Source organism: Onychomys torridus, chromosome 1 (assembly GCF_903995425.1).
Source record: "Onychomys torridus chromosome 1, mOncTor1.1, whole genome shotgun sequence".
Lineage (NCBI taxonomy): Eukaryota > Metazoa > Chordata > Mammalia > Rodentia > Cricetidae > Onychomys > Onychomys torridus.
The window spans coordinates 39,922,975-39,942,908 of NC_050443.1; the positions used below are offsets into that span (position 1 = coordinate 39,922,975).

At 41.7% G+C, this 19,934-nt stretch overlaps 1 protein-coding gene across 3 annotated transcripts in view; it reads left to right on the forward strand.

The window, feature by feature from the left end:
- Oca2 (OCA2 melanosomal transmembrane protein) overlaps positions 1-19,934 on the forward strand; it is a 291,349-nt gene that overhangs the window by 73,838 nt on the left and 197,577 nt on the right. For 2 of the 3 annotated variants that reach the window (XM_036194928.1, XM_036194936.1), the window contains exons 10-15: positions 8,744-8,815; positions 10,467-10,532; positions 13,338-13,394; positions 15,431-15,555; positions 16,499-16,637; positions 18,992-19,124. In XM_036194928.1, coding sequence (XP_036050821.1) covers positions 8,744-8,815; positions 10,467-10,532; positions 13,338-13,394; positions 15,431-15,555; positions 16,499-16,637; positions 18,992-19,124 — 592 coding nt within the window. The remainder of the gene's footprint in view (positions 1-8,743; positions 8,816-10,466; positions 10,533-13,337; positions 13,395-15,430; positions 15,556-16,498; positions 16,638-18,991; positions 19,125-19,934) is intronic. The other variant, XM_036194947.1, reaches the window with a different exon arrangement.

Consider the following 19,934-nt stretch of genomic DNA (forward strand, 5'->3'; position numbering starts at 1 on the left):
TGGGGTGGTGGTGGGCTGTGAAAACATTTCAAAGAGCAGAAGAAAGGATTTGGGGGTACTTTCTTTCTCTTTCTTTTTTGAGACAGGATTTCACTCTATAGCCACAGTTGTCCTGGAACTTGCTATGTAGACCAGGATGGCTTTGTGCTCACAGAGATCTGCTGTTGGCCTCTGCCTCCCAAGAAGTAGGGTTAAAATCATAGGTCACCACTCCTAGCTTTGAGGTGTTTTGAAGATTAAGAAATGCAAGGTGCTCGAAGAATAGACGTATCTATCTAGCTAGGGAGTATCTGAGATGATATGAAAATATAAATACATATATACAATAGAACTTTAGTTTGCTGTAAACCAGACTAGGAGACAGATGGGGTAGACAGGGAGACATGAACATCACAGAGTACACATGGATGGAAACATCATAAGACAGTCAATAAATGTATATATTGTTTATAAGCAAGATCACATAGGATTTGCCTTTTATTTTTACCTGGCATATACAATTTGTATTTCTACTTTAAAAAAAATTAAGAAATGGTCTACAGGCAATTATGGGAAAATAAAAAATTAAAAACTAGAGGAATGCAGCTTGTCTTGGAACCATAATAAAAGGTAGCAGATAGGCCACCCATCCTGAAAATATGCTTTACCAGGTTGAACAAAAATATTAACACAAACCCAAAGAGGTTTCTGAGCATTCATTAGCTTCATGTCCTCATGCTGCTTTGAAATGTAATCTCTTGTCACATCCTAACTGTTCCCTTTTATCTTTTCTCCCTCATGTACACACAGGAAAAACCTGATTTGAGAAATAGTTGATTATTTTTAAAATGAGAAATGATGAAATTAAGTATAGGCTCCTGCAACCCACCCACCCCCAACCACATGTGGCTCAGTGCTCAGCCCTGGCTGCTGACTCGTACCTGTATAAACTGAGGACATGACTGCTTCAAGGTGTGGTTTAAAGGAAGATTTTTATTGTAGATTTGAGAGAGAGAACAGCCAGAGGCATTTGGGAGAATCCAGAGCAGAGAGAGAGAGAGACAGTTGAACATGGCTAGCAGACTGGACCAGGTGATGAGGTGTGTGTGTGTGTGTGTGTGTGTGTGTGTGTGTGTGTGTGTGTGTGAGAGAGAGAGAGAGAGAGAGAGAGAGAGAGAGAGAGAGCGAGAGAGAGCGCTAACTAAGAAGGAAGACAAAAAGGTGAGTGAGCATATCTGAATTAGTAGGGTTATAAGGGAATGAGAAGCTGGGGAGGGAAGCCCATGAGCTGAAGAGCTTTGGGTAGGGGATGGGTGAGAAGAGTGGAGAGGAGCCATAGGAACTTGTGATGCTGAGGGAGCCTGGAGACGGCATGGGCTTTGGTATGCTCATAGGCACCACAGATAACCATTTGTCCCTTCTGACAGCGATGAGGAAATGGGGGGGGGGGGGGGCACCACTGGGGCAGTGGAGTTTCCTTTGGACCTGACATTACCCTCCCTGATATTATGCTTCCCAGATTCATTCATTTTCCTAAAGTTTGTAATATGTCTTTGGTTTACAGCAGACAAAAATTCTATTGTGTATATGTATTTGTATTTTCATATCATCTCAGGTACTCCCTCCTAACTTAATGTCCTCCTCCTCTCTCTCTCTAAAACAAATGAAACACCAATCTAATGAGTGCTGCCCATGCCATGGGTAGCACATCCATGTGAGCATGGCCAACCTACCAGAAATCACATCCTTAAAGAAAACTGACTCTTTCCCTCAGAAGCCATCAATGGTCAGTTGCCCTTCATTTAGTGGTGGGAGGAATGGACCCAGGAGCTCCTGTGTCCATCCCTCCCACACTCATGATGGAATGTTGGCTGGATTGATCTTGTGCAGACAGCCACAACTGCTGTAAGTGCCTGAATCTGATGGTCCTATCATGTCTAGAAGAAATTGCTTTGTTCAAGACTCTCTAGTCTCTGGCTCTTAAAATATTACCTCTGGCTCTTTTAATCTTTGAATTCATGTTCTTACTGAACAGCTCAATTTAAAAGGCTTTATTATGTAATACCAGCAGCTAGTCATATATGCTCTGGGGTCTTGTCTTGTACATGCTAATCATATGCTCTACCACCTAACTATATGTCTAGTTTTTATTTTATTTTAGTGGGAAGATCAGATTTCTCCATTAACACATATAGGTCACATATAGAACTCTTCAGGATTTCTGAGGAACAGCTGCATCCACATGTCCTCAACATGCACTAAGGATCACAGAGATGATCTGTGTGACCTGCCTTGTAAGCCAGCATGCATATTGAGAGACATTGCCCTACAGAGGAGAAAAGAGTTGAGAGACCTTTAGCCCAAGTAAGCTTGGTGATGATGTTTGGGATGGTGATGGGATAATGAGCAGACCCTTGGTTTTTGGAAAGCTCCAGTAGATAAGTGGGTAAGTGCTGTGGCTTCTTTCTTTGGCACTTGGTAATGAGTAAGTTACATTAAAAAAACAACAACAACAACAAACAAACCATAATTGCCAGGGTGTGGTGGTACACACCCTTGATCCCAGCTCTCAGGAGGCAGAGGCAGGGGCAGAGGCAGAGGCAGAGGCAGAGGCAGAGGCAGAGGCAGGGGCAGAGGCAGAGGCAGGTGGATCTCTATGAGTTCGAAGCCAGCTTGGCCTACAGAGTGAGATCTAGGAAAGCCAGAGCTATACAGAGAAACTCTGTCTCAAAAAGCCTAAATAAAACCAAACCAAAACCTCATAATCACACATGTACAGACCATGTATATATGTATATTTATATGAGTATATGTATGACTATATACATATACTCATACATAAGATACATTTTTATAAATCAAAATTTTGAATGCTATTGTTTGTTAGGTTTATATTGTCTATAGTCCTTATTGTAAAAAGGAAACAACATAGAGATCATTAGTAAGCATATATATATATATATATATATATATATATATATATATATATACATATTAATTGTAGTCAGCATTAGCAAAAAATCTTACATTTAAGATTTTATATTAAGACTATTTTGAAAATTTATGTTACTCATGTCTATTATATAAATGAAACTGTGTGTGTGTATATGTGCTATAACCTGATTTTGGAAGGAAGTCTATCAAAATCTATGCATTCAACTATATTTCATAGTCTAATGAAATCTTTATCTTATGACTATAATGAATTTCATTTTATACAAACAACTAGTATTTTGAGAGTTTATAAAATATTTATAGGCCTAAAGATATAATTTTCATAGGGTCTAAGATGTTTAGAGTACTCAAGTTTATAAGGTACTATGTATTTACCAGGCCTTTTAATACATTATCACAATTCTCAAATTTGTAAATTTGCACATGAATTTTAATTGGGCTTACAATAACAATAGTAATTATTATTATTATTTTCACACAATAGAATTAAAAAACCAAGTGGCCACAGTTTGTTTAAAATTTTGGATACAAAAAACATATCAAAATAACCCAAAACATGAAAACAATTATCATAGACACACATGACATGATTACATGAAATCTAGGTATACCTAATTTTGGGGGAAAAGTAGAAAGTTTAACTCTCTATCTCTTTAAGATGTGAGAAAGGCTTAGTAACAAAAGATCAAAAGGTGAAGTCTGTGTGTAGTAGACTAAAGTTGCCTGCCACTCACTAAGTAGCTGAGGGGGGAGAGGTTTTCCACTGTGTCTCAGGCTGCTTTTCTGGAGGTAAGAAATTGGCTTAGGAAATATGGGGGATCAGGTTTTATGATGATGCCCCCACCCCCAAAAAGCCATGTGCATATGACCCAGGAGCAGAGTATGAATGGGTCTAGGAAGTGTGTATTTTTGGGGTCAGAGGCTATCAGACATTTAGTGGGTCTCTGGTCAGAAAAACAGATGCAAAGGAACCTCAGGTAACATGGAAGCCATGTTTAACAGGATAGATCAGACAGACAGGGAAAGTCAACAACAGTGCTTAAAGATGGGTCTCAGCGTAAGTCTCCAGGAATGTTGTGGAGGGGGACACAGACAAAGCTTCATCTGGTTCTCTTTTACAACCCCAGGAGTTCCCTTAAGTGTTGGAGACTTCCACTCAGGCCAAACTGAGATTCCTGGCTTTAGAGTTGAAAGACATTTTAGGAATATTTTGCATAATAAAGGCATTTTAATGTAAGCATGAAAGTCAAAAGAAAAAAAAAAGCCTACTCAAGGGAAAATATAAGACAGGTAGCTGACAAGGAATGGCAAGGCAGGGACAGAGAAAGGGATGAAAGTAGTGTTTACTGCTCTAGAGGAGGTGGGGCCTGTGAGAATGGAGCCTAAAATGAGGCAGACTAAAGTCTCATGCTACAGCCAACTTTATTCAGAGCATCAGACAATTTATATTCCGGGGTTAAGAAGAATTAAAAAAGTAAAGTGTACAATTACAAGGACAAGCTGTACATGGCAAAAACAGTTTTTTTCCCATAGAGGCATAAAAACAGTTAATAATAAATGGTTGTAATGAATAATCTAAAATAAACTCACTCCTATCTGTTACACCTGGGAGGAGCAGGAAAACATATTCCAAGAAGAAAGTGAGGTCACAAGACTCTTGTCTTGTTTTCTTGGCGTGATCTCACAAGCCCTCAGAATTCTCCTCACACAACTCTGTTCTTGGGCCATGTTCCAACAAGTAGGGTATTATTTTTTGAATTTGTCTTTAGTTTAAATATAAACTCTAAATTTTTCAAAAAATTAATTCCTTATTTTTAGCATCTCATTTGAACTCATATGTAGTTTTTGTAGAGCTCTTATTACAAATTACTATTTTAATCAATTTTTTGAAACGGATCGTTTTTCATTTTAATCAAGATCTGTAAAAATGTAACTGCCTAGGACTTGGTTAAACATGAGAGATAAAACAGTTTGGAGGTAGTAAAGTTCCTACTGAGGGAACCCTAGAACTAGGTTATCTTCAGTTAGTTCTCTTCATCTTCTAAATATAAGACAAAACACCTAATTTCTAGATATTGCTCATTTCCAAACAGTTTTTCTCTTTGGAACCCTGTTCCTTATTCTCTCTTTTCATTCTGCTGAGAAATTTGCCATCTATGTTAGCTAGGGGAGGTATGTTTTGGATTAGAATTATGTGCTGATTTTTGGAAGGACTTGCTCTGCCCTGAGCCCCGCCAACTTCTCTCATTGGGTTTCAGGGTGATCTTCCATGTTTACACAAACATGAGGGTACTCATGACACTAGGCAACCAATTCCCCTATGCATGTCTTCTCAGGAGAGCCAATAGAGTTCCTTCTTACCCAGGAACAGAGTATGTTTTCTGGGTTCCTTTATAAGGTTTTTGTTGGTTAAGTGTGGGCAGCAGCCATGCCAACAGATGTTGTGGTGGCAGAAGAATCATGAGCCATGGTTACCTTTCTAGAGCTTTATTGAGAGAGGGGAGAGAGAGAGAGAGAGAGAGAGAGAGAGAGAGAGAGAGAGAGAGACCACATGGAGGAGAAAGAATACAGAAGGAGAGAGGCGATATGGAAAGAGGGGGCACAGAGAGGGCAGGCTGGTAACATAACTAAGGACATAATCTTTATAATCCTTGCACATTGTGAAGTGTGTGAGCCCCCCCCCCCCCTTTTGGGTCAAGGGGAAGCAAGTGCCTCTTACCCTTGAAGTCTATCGTTATTGTATTCAAGAGGTCAACATGAAGAAACTGCCGATACAACTGCTCCAGAAGAATCCAGAGCAGACAGGGGGAAAAAAAAGCAGAAAAAGCAGACAGTATATTGTCAGGGCTATCTTTGATAGCCAGGCAGGAGAAAATCATGAGAATAGCAAAGCAGCAAATAGCCAGGCAGGAGGAAAACCTTACTGTTATAAAAAGAGCAAACTGGCCATCTGGAGGAGGGAAGCCTGGGGAGTTTAGTGTAGACTTTAAAAATGTATAACAAGAACTTGTGAGTATGGACTGAGGGAGCCTGGAGGCTTGGGGGATGGCATGGACTTGGACATGCAGCCACAGGAATGTGTCGATGGAGCCAGAACAGTGGGAAAAGAGTCATGTGGGCCTGCCCTTTTGTGGGAGAGTGGGGCACCCTTTGGACCAGACAATAGGGTTCTCATAAAATTCTTTAAGCTAAAGCCTTGGTAAGATCTCCAAAGCAGCAGAAAACCACGGAATTGGGATTGGAGGAGTGTCAGCGGACAAAAGCCAAATGGTAATAAATCAAAATATTCCAAAGGCAAAAATCCCCAATGAAGGGTTCATGACCTAAAGGCCTCAAGTGAGCAGAGAAACTCCAGACAGGAAAGCTGACCCTCTGATAACTGCTGCAGGCTCCTGATGAGAACAGACCATCCTCCTTTGAGATTTACCACTTTGACACTGCAGGGGAACAGATCTACAGGAGTCTTCCACACCAAAGTTCCCTTTTCTGCCCGATAAATCTCCAAGGCTCCAGCACCCTGGGAACACAGTCTCCACTCATACATACAGACCTCAGCCCTTCAGTGTTCTGATTAAAGGCCGGTCTGCTGTGGAGAGCAGTTCTCTTCTTTCTCTGATCTTCATGTTGCTGGTCCTAATACAACACCAAAGACCAAAACAGAAACCAAAGTGCTGTCAAGGGTTCCACAAATGCCTGTAGAGAGTCCAAAGCAAACAAAGTGAAACTAATGTCTAGACCAAAATCCTTCAAATCCTTTGGAAACAGACCCAAAAAGGGAGCTATCAAATTAGGATCCTTAATTAAGCAGATCAGAATTAACAAATGGACAGTTGATAAAGCCAAGGGAGGTCATCCTGTTGTGCGCCCCCCCCCCCCCCAGTGCCTCAAGAACTCACAAACAACCCTCTGGGGGAAATTACATCCTGTTGGCTTGGACTCACCCAAACTTCACCTCCAGCGAAAAGTGGGTCATTCTTGGAGCTGCCCAATGTTACGGCACCATAACTGTGGGTGCAAAAACAAGCAAGCAAGCAAGCAAGCAAGCAAGCAGATACTGTAGCACTCAGTTTAAAGAGAATAAAAAAATAGTTTATTCTGGAGCCAAATTCGAGTGTGCACAGGCTGGGTGTGAACACAGATTTGTTAGGTCCAAGGGAAGCTCCATTTCAACTAATTCCAAAGGCATAAGGGACAAATGCCTCCCTGTGATGTCTGTTAGCATACCAAAGTGCAAGCTGGCCTCCAGGCTCCCTCAGTATCACAAGTGCCTGTTACAGATTTCAGAGTCCATGTTCTTTTCAGAATCCTAGCTCTTTTCACCTCCTCCCATACCCTGAACTTCCCCAGCTCATGGCTTTGCTCCCCTCATTCTCATTATAGGCCTGCTATTTCAGCTGTGCTATTCCCTCTACCCCCCCCCATTCTCTGCTCCCTCCTCTCTCTGTGTCCTGCCCCCCACTCCTGCTTCTTCATGGCCAGGTCCATTCTGCTGGCCATGTCCAATCTGCTGTCTACTCTCTGTGCTCTGGACTCTTCCAGATGCCTCTGGCTGTTCTTTCTCTCACATCTGCAATTGTTCCCCTTACCCATACTATGGAGTGGTCATGTGGTCAGTTAAATGAGATTAGTTAGAACTGTTTTTACACTGTGTAAGGTAGGAAAAGGGGCCTGCTGCTTCGGTTTCCCAGCCTGTTCAACTTTAGGTTTGCTCTCCCAATTTGAAAGCTGAGGAGGAAATTTTCCCAGCTCACTGCCTAGGGCTTACACATCAAATAAGGAAGGAGAGTTAATGTGTGTCATCAGTTGAAACTGAGAACAGAATACAGATGAAAGGAATTATTACAATTTAGTAGTATTGTGTTAGATTTTAGGTGGTTATATTTAAAACAAATATACTGCTGGGTGTGGTGGAGCACTCAGGACACAGAGGCAGGTGGATCTTTGAGTTTGGGCCAGGCTGATCTACAAAGTGAGTTCCAGGACAGCCAGGCCTATACAGAGAAACCATGTCTTGGAAGAAAACCAAAACCAAAATATTAGTAATAATAATAATAATAATAATAATAATAAATAAAAAGTAATAAAACAAATGTACTAACTCTTAAAAATCTGAATATCAAATATTAAAGAAAGGCAAGTATAAAGTTACTTGAAAATGAACTTGGAATCTAGTGGTACAAACAGACCCATGGATACCTCCAGATCTGGCTTATTTTGAATAATGTTGTTCAGAACATTCATGCCTTTATGCGTACATGTTGTCATGAACACTCAGTAGATTCCTAGTAGCATTGTAAATTATACGGTAAACTTACATTTAGTGAAGTGCAGCCAGACTCTCTTCCACTGTTCCTTTATCATTTTGCACTCCATGGCACTGTACATGGGCACATGTTTTCCAACATATTTGGCATTAGAAAGTCCATGTCCACTGGATTCTAACTAAATAGAAGAGATCCTTTTGCAAATATGCTGGCATCTCAACTGGATTAGGCATTTGTCTGTTCGCCTACTTAACTGTGGTCTCAGTGATTGAAAAGGGCTGATTTATGTTCTTAAACTGAAGGTTCAGTTGCCTAAAAAGAACATGGGAAATAACAGCGCTTTACCGCAGACTTCCTTGAGCATACTTTCGATTGTTCTGGAAATGAAAGCTACTTTCTTAGAATGTAGGTTGCTGGTGGCCATGGGTCTCTATGGGCTGCCGAGATACCAAGCCCCTTGAGATGTTCTTCATTTGGATGGTGTGGTATACAATGGCACATGGGACACTCATGCCAACACAGGCTTTTTGTGTGTTTCTTTCCAGATTGTTCACAGAACCCTGGCAGCCATGTTGGGAGCTCTTGCAGCATTAACAGCATTGGCTGTGGTTGGAGATGTAAGTTGCTATGTTTGATTTACTGGCTTACCACTAGATACAATGCCAGACCCATGGAAACTCCAGGGTGTATTAATTGTTTTAAATTCTTTTATATGATGTTCCCACATGTTTTGCCCATGATACATAGAAGCATGAACTGAAAAACTTGGTTTAAAAAGTTGTCACTGGATATAAACTCATACCCAGCTATGTAGTGTTAGTTTCCATCTGGGTCCAAGAAAGGTCTCAGAAATGGATCTAGTAGTCACCCAGGAGACATGGAGGTGGACTTATGGGGCTGGGGTTCTGCCCTGTGGCCTTGTAGGCCCTAGAGTTGCCTGTATGTAAATAATGGTGTTCACTTGACAGGGACATAAGGACTACATAAAGGGCAATGAGGGAGCCTGAGTACTCTCAAGAAATGAAGAGGGAGTTGTTGGGAGTTCCCACTCCCAATGCCGTGCACACAGAACTGGATTTGAAAGCAGAGTTACAATTTGGTGGATTTTTTTTTCTCTAAAGACTATTGACATGGTCATTCACCACCCCCTCCCATATGACTCATTTAAATATCTACATAGGGAAGTGTATTGAGTTAGTTATTGTGTTGTATTTTCTTCACTTAAAATGTCATTGTAGAACTAGTTGGAAAGCAGTTGTAAGAATGTGAACTTTTTCTTGGCTGGCTTTGCCATAAATAGATGTTAAACTGAAAGGTAAAATATTCTAAAATTTAGACAAGAAAACTTGTTTCTTGTCATACTTAGAATGGAATCCAGGGCATCATGCATGTTAGGCAAATACTCCTGAGCCCTCAGCTATTGTTTTCAGTGATAGCCATGTTGTGTGAGAAGAAAGATGAGGAGGTCCATGGAAGGGACAGGGTTATTTTGGAATAAACCTGACTGTGGATTTCATCAGGCAGCAATCTTTTCTCACAGGCTTAGGATTTTAATCCTGCTGTGGGGGCTGAGACCCAATTCTGCCAGGCTTTGCTGATGGGTAAACTAGAACATGTTTTGGTTGTATTGACTTCAGGGAACTGACTTTGGAGATTGAAAGTGCTAGCGTGGGAAAGAGGGGGCTGTTTGAGCTGGATGCAGTCTATGGGTTTGGGGTGCAGTCTGGGCTGGAGTGGGATTGTCTCCAAGTCTCTGAGTCATGCTCTTGTTCTCATAAGTATGGTTCAAATAATCTTTCATTTGGAAAATTGCTCTTATGTCACCTAGCAGGCACATGCATCGAGAACCCCCGGGTGACTCAATGAGTTGCCCTCTCCCAGCAGGCTGTGATCTGGCAGTCCCCCACTTTACACTTTGTGCTAGTGAGTAGAATAGACAGCTGTCAGTCATACCACTCCACTGAGGAGAGATGTGCAGGCCAAACCTGCAATTCAAGCAATAATTCAGGCAATAATCTTCTTAGAGCTCCCAGGAGCAGGGTTACATTTTTCTCCCCCTTTTTTTTCATGAATACTTTTGATGTGACAGATGCACCAGGTCATGAGTGTTATTCAGCAATGATATAATCCAATTTCAAAGGGAAGTGGATGGAGTGTTTCCAACTTTGGCCCAAAGTGTGGGTTTGCACTAAGGGCAGCCCATTTTCTGAGCTTTCGTCAGTAGGCTGATGCACAGGATTAATTGGCAAATTTGTGCTTTGATTACAGAGACCCAGCCTGACCCACGTGGTGGAGTGGATTGATTTTGAGACTCTCGCCCTGCTGTTTGGCATGGTAATTACAGTTCTCCCAGCAGGATGTGGCTCCAAGTCTGGGTCCTTCACTACTCCATGGTTGCTGATCCTATCATTATCGTCAAGATGGCATATCTCTTGAGGGTTAGGGGTTGATTGAGAAGTATTAGTGCAGGTCTAGCTCATTCCTCCAAGGAGGAAGGGATCACTGGGGCTCTGGCTTGTTAACTAAGGCTTGTTGAACAATGAAGTGGCATCGTATTTACAAAAGTTAGCAATTTTTTTTGAGTTATTACCCTTAAGATAAAAAAAAAATAATATAATTCAAATACATGAATGAACCACAGAACAATTTCAGTGAATGGGAAAGTGATTTTAGTCATATAAAGAAAAATGTCCCTAAGTAATAGTCCTAGTGCTTGTCAGTTTATCATGCTGTTAAGCTGCCAGGAGCATGACTAGGTCATGACTTCCTTGTAGGAAGGAAAGATAAACTCAGAGAAGGTTAGCATAGGAGGACGGGTTGTAAATTGGCTAAGCTAGAATAAGGCCCTGGACAAAAGTGGGAATGATCATGGATGTGTTCTTGGTCATTCTCTAGACAGGTCCTGTGAGGCTTCATCTGCACTATGCCAGGAGGATCACTTTGTAGAAGTCACCAGGCAGCCTTATCTTTTTGCTGGCATCTACTCTAGGCTTCAAAGGGACTCAGAGCTGCCATCCTCCTTGAATGGGAAGGTGGAGAAGGGCTCTGAACTCAGGTTTCAGGGAAGAGTTAATAGCTGTGTTGGATTCTGAGAAATGACTAGGGCTTGGTCATCTGGATAGAAATGAGTCACACCAGATGTCTATAATATACTATTTTTACAAAAGTTAAGCAAATGGAGTAGTAATTTCCTAGAACTGCAGTAACAAAGCATGACACATATGGTGGCCTGATGAATGAAAATTGATTTCTCACAGCTAAAGAGGCTGAAGTCTGAGATCATGCTATCTGCGGGGCTGACCTCTATTGAGTCTCTTCCTTGACTGTCTTCTCTCCATGTGCCCTTGTCCTAATCCCATCCTCTCAGAAAGCCAGCTGTCATACTCAATTAGGGACCACTCTAACGATCTCACTGCAACTCTTAAAAGCCCTGTCTTAAGTGCAGCCACATTTTGAGGTATAAGGACTTAGTAGTTCAACATATACATTTTGAGGAGGAGGAACAGAATCCAGCCAATAAAAAAAGACCTGATATTTCTTTTTCTTAATTAAAATTGCTCCAGCAGACACTTAGATATTCTCTGCTTTTAGTACTAGAGGGCTAGTGCACAAAGTGGGTCTTGTTTTACCTGACTCACTTCCTGGGGTTGCTCACCTCAGTCCCTGTTCTATCAGACAATGAGAGAATAGCTCCCATGACAAGAGAAGACCACACAGGGTCCCTCCCACATTTGTCTGCTTATGTTCTCATGAAGTACTGCATGGCTCATACAGCACCATGGGGCCCTGCTGTGTTAGGAGGTTGCTCTAGACGAGGGTAGTGCTCAGCCAAAACTGATTTGGGAGCATTTTTGTTTCATACAGCTTATTTGAAAGGTATATTGGATCCATGGTCTTCCAACTACTTCATATAATTTTATTGAATTCTCATAGCAGCTTCACAAGGGAGAGAACATCCAGAGGGGAAGTGAGAAACTTGAAGTGCAGGACAGGAAATCAGGCACACTTCACTGAGGGCATGAACCTGCGCTTTCTCATTCCAAATTCAGCATGTAGTAATGTGGAGAGGAGGGAGGCAGGGCTGGGCACTGATCTTGAACTTCACGGAGGAACTGACTTTTGTGTTGGCCCTGGGAAGAAGATCGGGTTTAAGCAACTGAATAAAAAAAAGGGAGCCATATCAAATATCTACAAATTAAAAAAAAAAAAAAAAAAAGAAAAGAAATTTCTTGTAAAATAGGAAACTTTCTAGCAAGTTCAGGCTTGCTGAATTTCTGGTTAATTAAACACAGAATAAATGGGGCATTATTTCTGTTAGTCCATGGGATGGCTGTTTTCATCATTTGTCATTGGTAGAAACATAGGTAAGCATTCTAAGAGCACATAGGACTGGAGGTCGGTCATTTCAGTAGTACCAATGGTCCAGCTTGTCCATGTCATCAAATTTGTGAGAAAAAAAAAATCAGTTTCATTTTGTTAAAACCCAGAATTTGATATAGCATACAAGCTATTTATTTAAAGCTATTAAACATCTCAATGCTGTTCATGGGGGCAATTAGGTCCAAAGCCCACCTGCTGGCCCATGGCCTTTCTCCTAGCTTCAAGACTGGGTAAGCCAGCTATCTTTTTGATCTAGGAAATGAGTAAAGACAGCACTTGGTTTGTTGTTAGGGTTAGATGGGTTGATAATGTGTCTTAGAATAATACCTAGGGTAGGAATATACATGCAAAACCATCTGTAAGAGGTTCTGCTCAGGGAGTTTGTATGTGGATCACTGAAGTGATGGACATGTGGCTAACTTGCTCTGTAGACCAGGCTGAACTCACTCACAGAGATCCACTGTCTCTGGCTCCTGAGTGCTGGGATTAAAGGGATGCACCATCACCACTTGGCTCTGGACAGGTGGATAACCGAAGTGACAGATGTCTAATGAGACAAAGCTGCTCTTGAGGCAGTTGTCAGGAGCTAGAGCTCGAACTCATGATGGGTTATTATGACATTGTTCCATTGTAGTATTTTCCTAAGGGGAAAAAAAAAAACAAAAATAAACAAACAAAAAACAAAAAAAAACAAAACAAAAAAAAAAACAAACAAAAAAAACCAAATCTTGCTACCTACTTTTTCTCTTTCTCTTATAGATGATCTTAGTAGCCATATTTTCAGAAACGGGATTTTTTGATTACTGTGCTGTAAAGGTAGGCGTAATGTTGCACTTGATGCTCATACATGAAATAAATAAATAAATAAGAAGCATAAAATACTTATTTATATATAATCAAAGCAATGTAAGTACAAATGTAATCAATATTAACATTCACTAACTGAATAATACTATTTATTATTCTAATATTACACATTTAGTAAATTAAACTATTTAAAATTCCATCCTTCTTTCAGAATGGCCTCCAGAAGCCTGGGTATAATTGCCATGCTAAGCATGACTCAGCATGTCCAGCTTCTCCACAAGTAAATGAAGAGGGAGCTCAAGGCAAATAGTGCTCTCCCTGAACATTTGTGCAACTGCATTAGAATTGGCTGGTTAAAGCTACACATCAAAATGCACTTTACACTTAAGAGTCTGAATATTTCAAGCCATCAGCTTCTGATTGCATTTGGAGACACAATTTCAATGCTTACTTTCTAGACATATGCAGTCCTGGTTTTTAAATTTGGGAAAGTCACTTTTTTGTTGTTGTTTTAATCTCATATAGACTGTATTTATTTACTTATACTGGGGATTGAACAAAGGGCCACATATGCTCAGCACATGTTCCATCATTGGGCTAACATGCTAACTTCTTAAGGTCTTAGTTTTTTAAACTTATAATTACTATTATTTGATTGACAAACAGTAATTGTATATGTTTAGGGAGTATAATACAATGTTTCAATGTATATGTGTGCAATGTGTCATGATTAGATCAAGCCAACTAACCTATCCTTACATATCATTTTTTATGGTGACATATTTGAAATTTATTTTTCCCTTTTGTTTTTGTATTTGAGACAGGGTCTCTCTACATAGCCCTTGCTATCCTGGAACTCACTATGTAGACCAGGCTGGCCTTAACGTACAGAGATCTACCTGCCTCAGCCTTCAAGTGTTACGATGAAAGGTGTGAGCCACTACACCCAGCTTGAAATTCACTTTTTAAGTTATTTTGAAATATACACTAAATTAAATATAGTCATCCTGCCTATGTAGTAGCTGGAATCTCTCTATTCTCTCCCTCCCAACCTCTATCCTTACTCTCTGCTTCCTTGGGATCAGTTTCCTTGGACTCCATATAGAAATGGAATCATATGACATTTATATGTGTATGCCTGGCTTATTATGCTTAAAACAGTGCCCTCTAGCCATTATTATGTTAAACCATTGTTGAAAATGTGAGGATTGCATGGGTGAATAGTATTTCCTGATGTTTATGACAAACACTTAGGTGGGTCCCATATCTTGGAAGAATTCTCTAATAAACATGGTGCAGGTGTCCGTCTCTTTACTATGTACATTTGCTTCCCACAGTTCTCTTTTTAGTTCTTTGAGAAACTCTGTACTATTTTCCATAATGATTTTACATCAGTCTGGGAGGATTCCTTTTCTCTCAATCTTTTCCCATGCTTGTTCTCTTTCACCCCTGGCTCCTTTCTGTTTTTAAACAGGGCTTCATTTAACACAGTCTGGCCTCCAACTCACTGTGTTGCTGAGGATGGGTTACTCCCATCTCCCCACTGCTGGCATGACAGACCTGAGCCACCACACCTGGTTTATTTGGTGCTGGGAATTGAACCCTGGACCTCAAGCATGCTAATCAAACAATCTACCACTGACACATATCGCCAGCCCTGTTATCTTTTATCTTTTAAAATAAAAATTCTAACAGGTGTGAAATGGTCACTCATTGTGGTTGGGTTTTGTATTTCAACTGAAGCCCTGGGCACTCAGCAGGTCTGAAGATTTGGACTGACCTTTCCATGCATAGTGAGGGGAGATTGTGCCATGACCTGGTGGGCAAGGAGACCTTGGACACCCTACTAATGTAAAGGCTGGTGCTGACCTTTACTTTAGTTTTGGGATTGAAAATTTCTTTTAAAAATAACTTCTTCAACAGAACTGTAAATTCTGAATGAGAACTTATTTTGGTCCCTTTATCTTAGAGTCATAGTTAAAACACAGCTTCTGATGTATGAGTGTACTGATTTTGGCTTGTTCCTTCTTGTCTATATATCTTAGGCATACCAACTTTCTCGAGGAAGAGTGTGGGCCATGATCATCATGCTTTGTCTCATTGCTGCCGTCCTTTCTGCCTTCTTAGACAATGTCACCACAATGCTCCTTTTTACCCCCGTTACCATAAGGTGTGTAGAACATTCCCAATGTGGAAATTAAGATGGGTATGGGGCAGATTTGTGTTCAGGTTGCACCACCCGACTCAAGGTTCCCTCCTCACATTTACAGAAAGGCAAGGAATGGTATCCATCCTTTCACTGGAGTACAGGTCATTAGCTCCCAGCCTGGCTGGTTCTGGCTTGTGTGACTGCAGAACTCTAGATAGGTACAGGTATCAGCATAGCTCAGAAATACCATGAGGAGTTGGAAGACATGAGCATTGCTTTCTAGGAGATAGACTGTTGTGGGCGACACAAGCAAGCCATTCATGTAGATTATCAGATACCAGGAGTTTTTGCTCATGAATTCCTACATTTTCATCTTCCACCTCCTCCTAGGGCTTAGTCTTCAGCTGATCAGGGTTATGGGGCTTCCAAAGATTCCAGGGCAAATCTCATACAGCCCAGGTAGAGGTCCACAGCCAAGGAAGAGGTAATTAAGGTAGTAATTCAAAGAAAGGAGAGAGAGAGAGAGAGAATATGAATGTGTTAAGGGTCTCTTCAGAAACGGGGAAGACAGATAAGGGATTTAGTCAGTAAGCTTAGTGTTATTGCTGGTGATTTTTGATGACCCACCACTGTTCTGACTCAGGGCATCTGATGGCCAGTGCCCATTTACCTGCTCCAGGTCCTTCCCTCTACTGGGGCCTACACAGCACAGTACTCCCTCCAGACTAGGAGCAGGCAGAAAGTACATCATCACTTGGATAGCTCAGACTGTGGTGTGTTAACTTAGAAGAATCCTTGTAATTAGTGGTACCCAAGGACGTTGCTGCTGCTGTTCACTCCCTGCATTACTCTTCCCACAGATTGTGAGTGCATGTCCGTGTGCATGAATGTGCCTTCCCAACAGCAAGTGCTTTAAACGTCTGCGTTGCACACAGGTCTTATCACTTTCTTACATTCATGACAGGTTATGTGAGGTGCTCAATCTTGATCCAAGACAAGTCCTGATTGCAGAAGTGATCTTCACAAACATTGGAGGAGCTGCCACTGCCATTGGGGATCCACCAAATGTCATCATTGTTTCCAACCAGGAGTTGAGAAAAATGGTAAGTAACAGCACAGTAGGGTTGCTTTCAGGAAATACACAGCTCAACTGAACACTCTATGCAGTGTCCTTTACTTAACTGCTGTGAACCAAGGTTCCTGCTGTCACCTATTTACAGTGCATACCATTGGTCATAAGTAAAAGATTAGAAGTAGGAGAGGAAAGGGAAGAAAGGCACCCCGCAAGGTGAAAGGGTTGCATTTAGGAGCTATGTTGATATTAGTGCGACGGGAGGTGGTTTTGTTGCTGAGAACATCGAGGAGAAATGTCTAGGAAATTACAGGGATGTAACAGTGGCAAGGAGTTCCAGACACACGTGTCTAATAGGCCCAGTAAAGCATCAGCATCCCACCGCATGCTGCGTCTGCTCCTGCTGTTTCTGAAAAATTATCAATTTGGGTTTTTCTGTTCCGTCTTTCTGTTGCTTGATGAGTTCACCTGTGAAATTCTTCTAGCAACTTCCGCTCAATGCTGTTGCTTTGCTGTGCTTGTCTCTGGCCTCACTCACTCCTCTCTCTTCATTTTTCTACTCATTCCTCCTTCCTTTAATTGTCCCACCACTTCCAATGGGAGAAAACTTGGGAGCTTACCTTCTGAACACGTTCAGAGTTGCTAAGGTTACAGAATTCCAGTCTCCTCAGGCTGTATTTGCTACTAACCATCTGTTTTATGACCTGGTTGGTTTAAAGGTAAATGGACTGATATTATATGTAAGTCATTTTCTTAGGCTTATTAAACACTTTAGTGTTTTTTTTTAAAATTTTATGTGTATGGGTGTTTTTGCCTACATGTATGTTTGTGCACCATGTGCATGCTTGGTGCCCACAGAGGTTAGAAGAGGGTTTCCAATGCCCTGGACAGAAGAGGGCAGTCTGTCACCTGTAAATGGACAGTTGTGAGCCACCATGTGGGTGCTGGGGGAAAAAAATCTGGGTCTTCTGCAAGAGCGATCCATGCTCTTAAGCACTGATCCTTCTCTTCAGCACCCCCAGGCTCATTTTATTTTCGTCTTCTGGTTTTAAAGGAAATTAAAACATTTTCAAGAACATCTAAGATAAAACTATCTTTCACTCAGACATCCGGGGTATGAATTCTATAGATAACTATAAAGTTCATGTTCAAGGTAGTGTTCTGACTGAGAAACTGCCAGAACGTGGTGAAGCTTGGTGACGCATACCCGCAACCCCATTACTTGGGAGGTTGGGGCAATTAGTCTGAGCTATGTAGTGAGAGGTGTTGAAGGTGATTTTCCGACAGCCTGTGGGGCTTTCTACCTTTACCTGTGTGAGCTTGTCTCCCAGCATAGCTGGACTTCTGTGTCCTCCTCTGTGATCACACCCTTCCTGCCAAGATCCTTCAATCTCTGAGATCCCAATGCCCCACAGTACTGTGGTACCCTTGACCCCCCCTTTTATGGTAGTAGTTATTCATGGAAGCTGCTTGAATTCTCATAGATGATAATCTTCAGGGCCTCATCTGTCTTACTGGGACTCAAGAGCATTGTGTGTATTTGCTTAAAGATATGCATTTGCTTAAAAGGGGAAAAAAAGAGCAAAATTAACCAAGAATGTTGTTGACTTATCCTCTAACAAATTAACCTAAGGGTGATTTTTACCAAAATGAAACACATCCAGCAGATGATTAGGACACAGAGCCCCACAGGCAGGCAGAGAAAACCGGAGGGAAGGGAGAGGCTGCTTCTCCCTGAGGCTCTTGTAGCTGGTTCCAGTGCTCTGTGCAGATGCCGTAGTGTCCGAAGGTGGGAATACTGTACCTTACAACCAGAGGGTGCCCCTTCCAATTCACAGCAGGTGCTTCAGTCAAATACTAAAAAATTAACCATTAAATAAGTGAATATAGATGGCCACATTATTCAGTTTTGACCTCTATTCATCCTAGGGCAACACTTTAACCCTGTGATGAAGATGGACTAAACCTAGTTAGGAGCTAGTCGTGATTGTCTATTTCTGTGATTGCCACCTTCTAAGGTGGCTTGTAATCGATGTAAGCACTGTTTTTTCACAAACACAAAACATATAAAAAGGCTTTAATCAGCCAGTTGGTGATGGCGGCGCACACCATTAATCCCAGCACTGGGAAGGCAGAGGCAGGTGGATCTCTGTGAGTATGAGGCCAGCCTGATATACAAATCGAGTTCTAGGACAGCCAAGGCTATACCCTGTCTGGCAAAAACCAAACCAAACCAAACAACAACAATTTCAGACTTACTAAGCATCAGCGTTTGGCTGCAGGACTCTTGTCCAAGGTCACCAGAGCCCCGTTGTTTCCAGTTCATACCCTGCCTCAGCCCTCCCGAAGGCCAACACATCATGTGCCGCTGCTTTGCTCTTCCAGGGCCTGGACTTTGCTGGTTTCACAGCACACATGTTCCTTGGGATTTGCTTCATTCTCCTGGTCTCCGTTCCACTCCTCAGACTCCTGTACTGGAACAAAAAGCTTTACAACAAAGAGCCTAGTGAGATCGTTGGTGGGTATGAGCATCTTTCCAAGCTGCAGACTCTTTATTGTAGTATTCTCCCCCAGCTCCAGGGGACGCTCTGTGAGCAAGAGGGGTCCACTCTCCCATAGGATCACCAGGAAGGTATTTGCTCTTGGGATGCTGCATGCTTAGGAGCAATGGCTGTCCACAGCTACCTCCAACTTGTCCAGTAAGCTGCTCTCCGGCCACTTCAGTCTGAGTCTCCTGAGCAGTGATAAAGGCTGGCTTGCTTTTAACCTGCAATCTTGGCCTTTTCCATGTGTATATATTCAAACTGTAAAATAGAGGTTAAATGTAAATAAACCTCATAAAATATTTTACTATCTTAGAAAGCAGTGGATGGTAAACCATCTCTCTCCTGTTCTATCAGGAGGTGTCTGAATTCAATGATGATTGAAAATGCTGTTTGCTCCTTTCCGGCCAGCATTTCACCAGCTGATTCCTTGTCTCTCATGTGTGACATATGAAGTCATGGGGGATAGGGAGGGAATGCTTTCCTCCCTCCCATTTTCTTACCAGATGCCCTCTAGAGGTGCCATGCACGGCTGCCTGAGAAGCACACCCATTCTGCTATTATTCAAGAACTGTTTCTGAAACCATTCAAATCCCGGGCAATTGGCTGAGTTCATTTGTGTTGCTATAACTACCACAGCCTGAGCAAGCTAAAAGTTAGAGGCTCATTTATAACAGCTTCCTGTCCAGGAGACAGAAAGTCCATGGACATGGTTTCAACACCTGGTGAGACTTCTTTGCTGCATCACAACATGGCACATAGTTTGGAGAGGACAAGCCAGATAC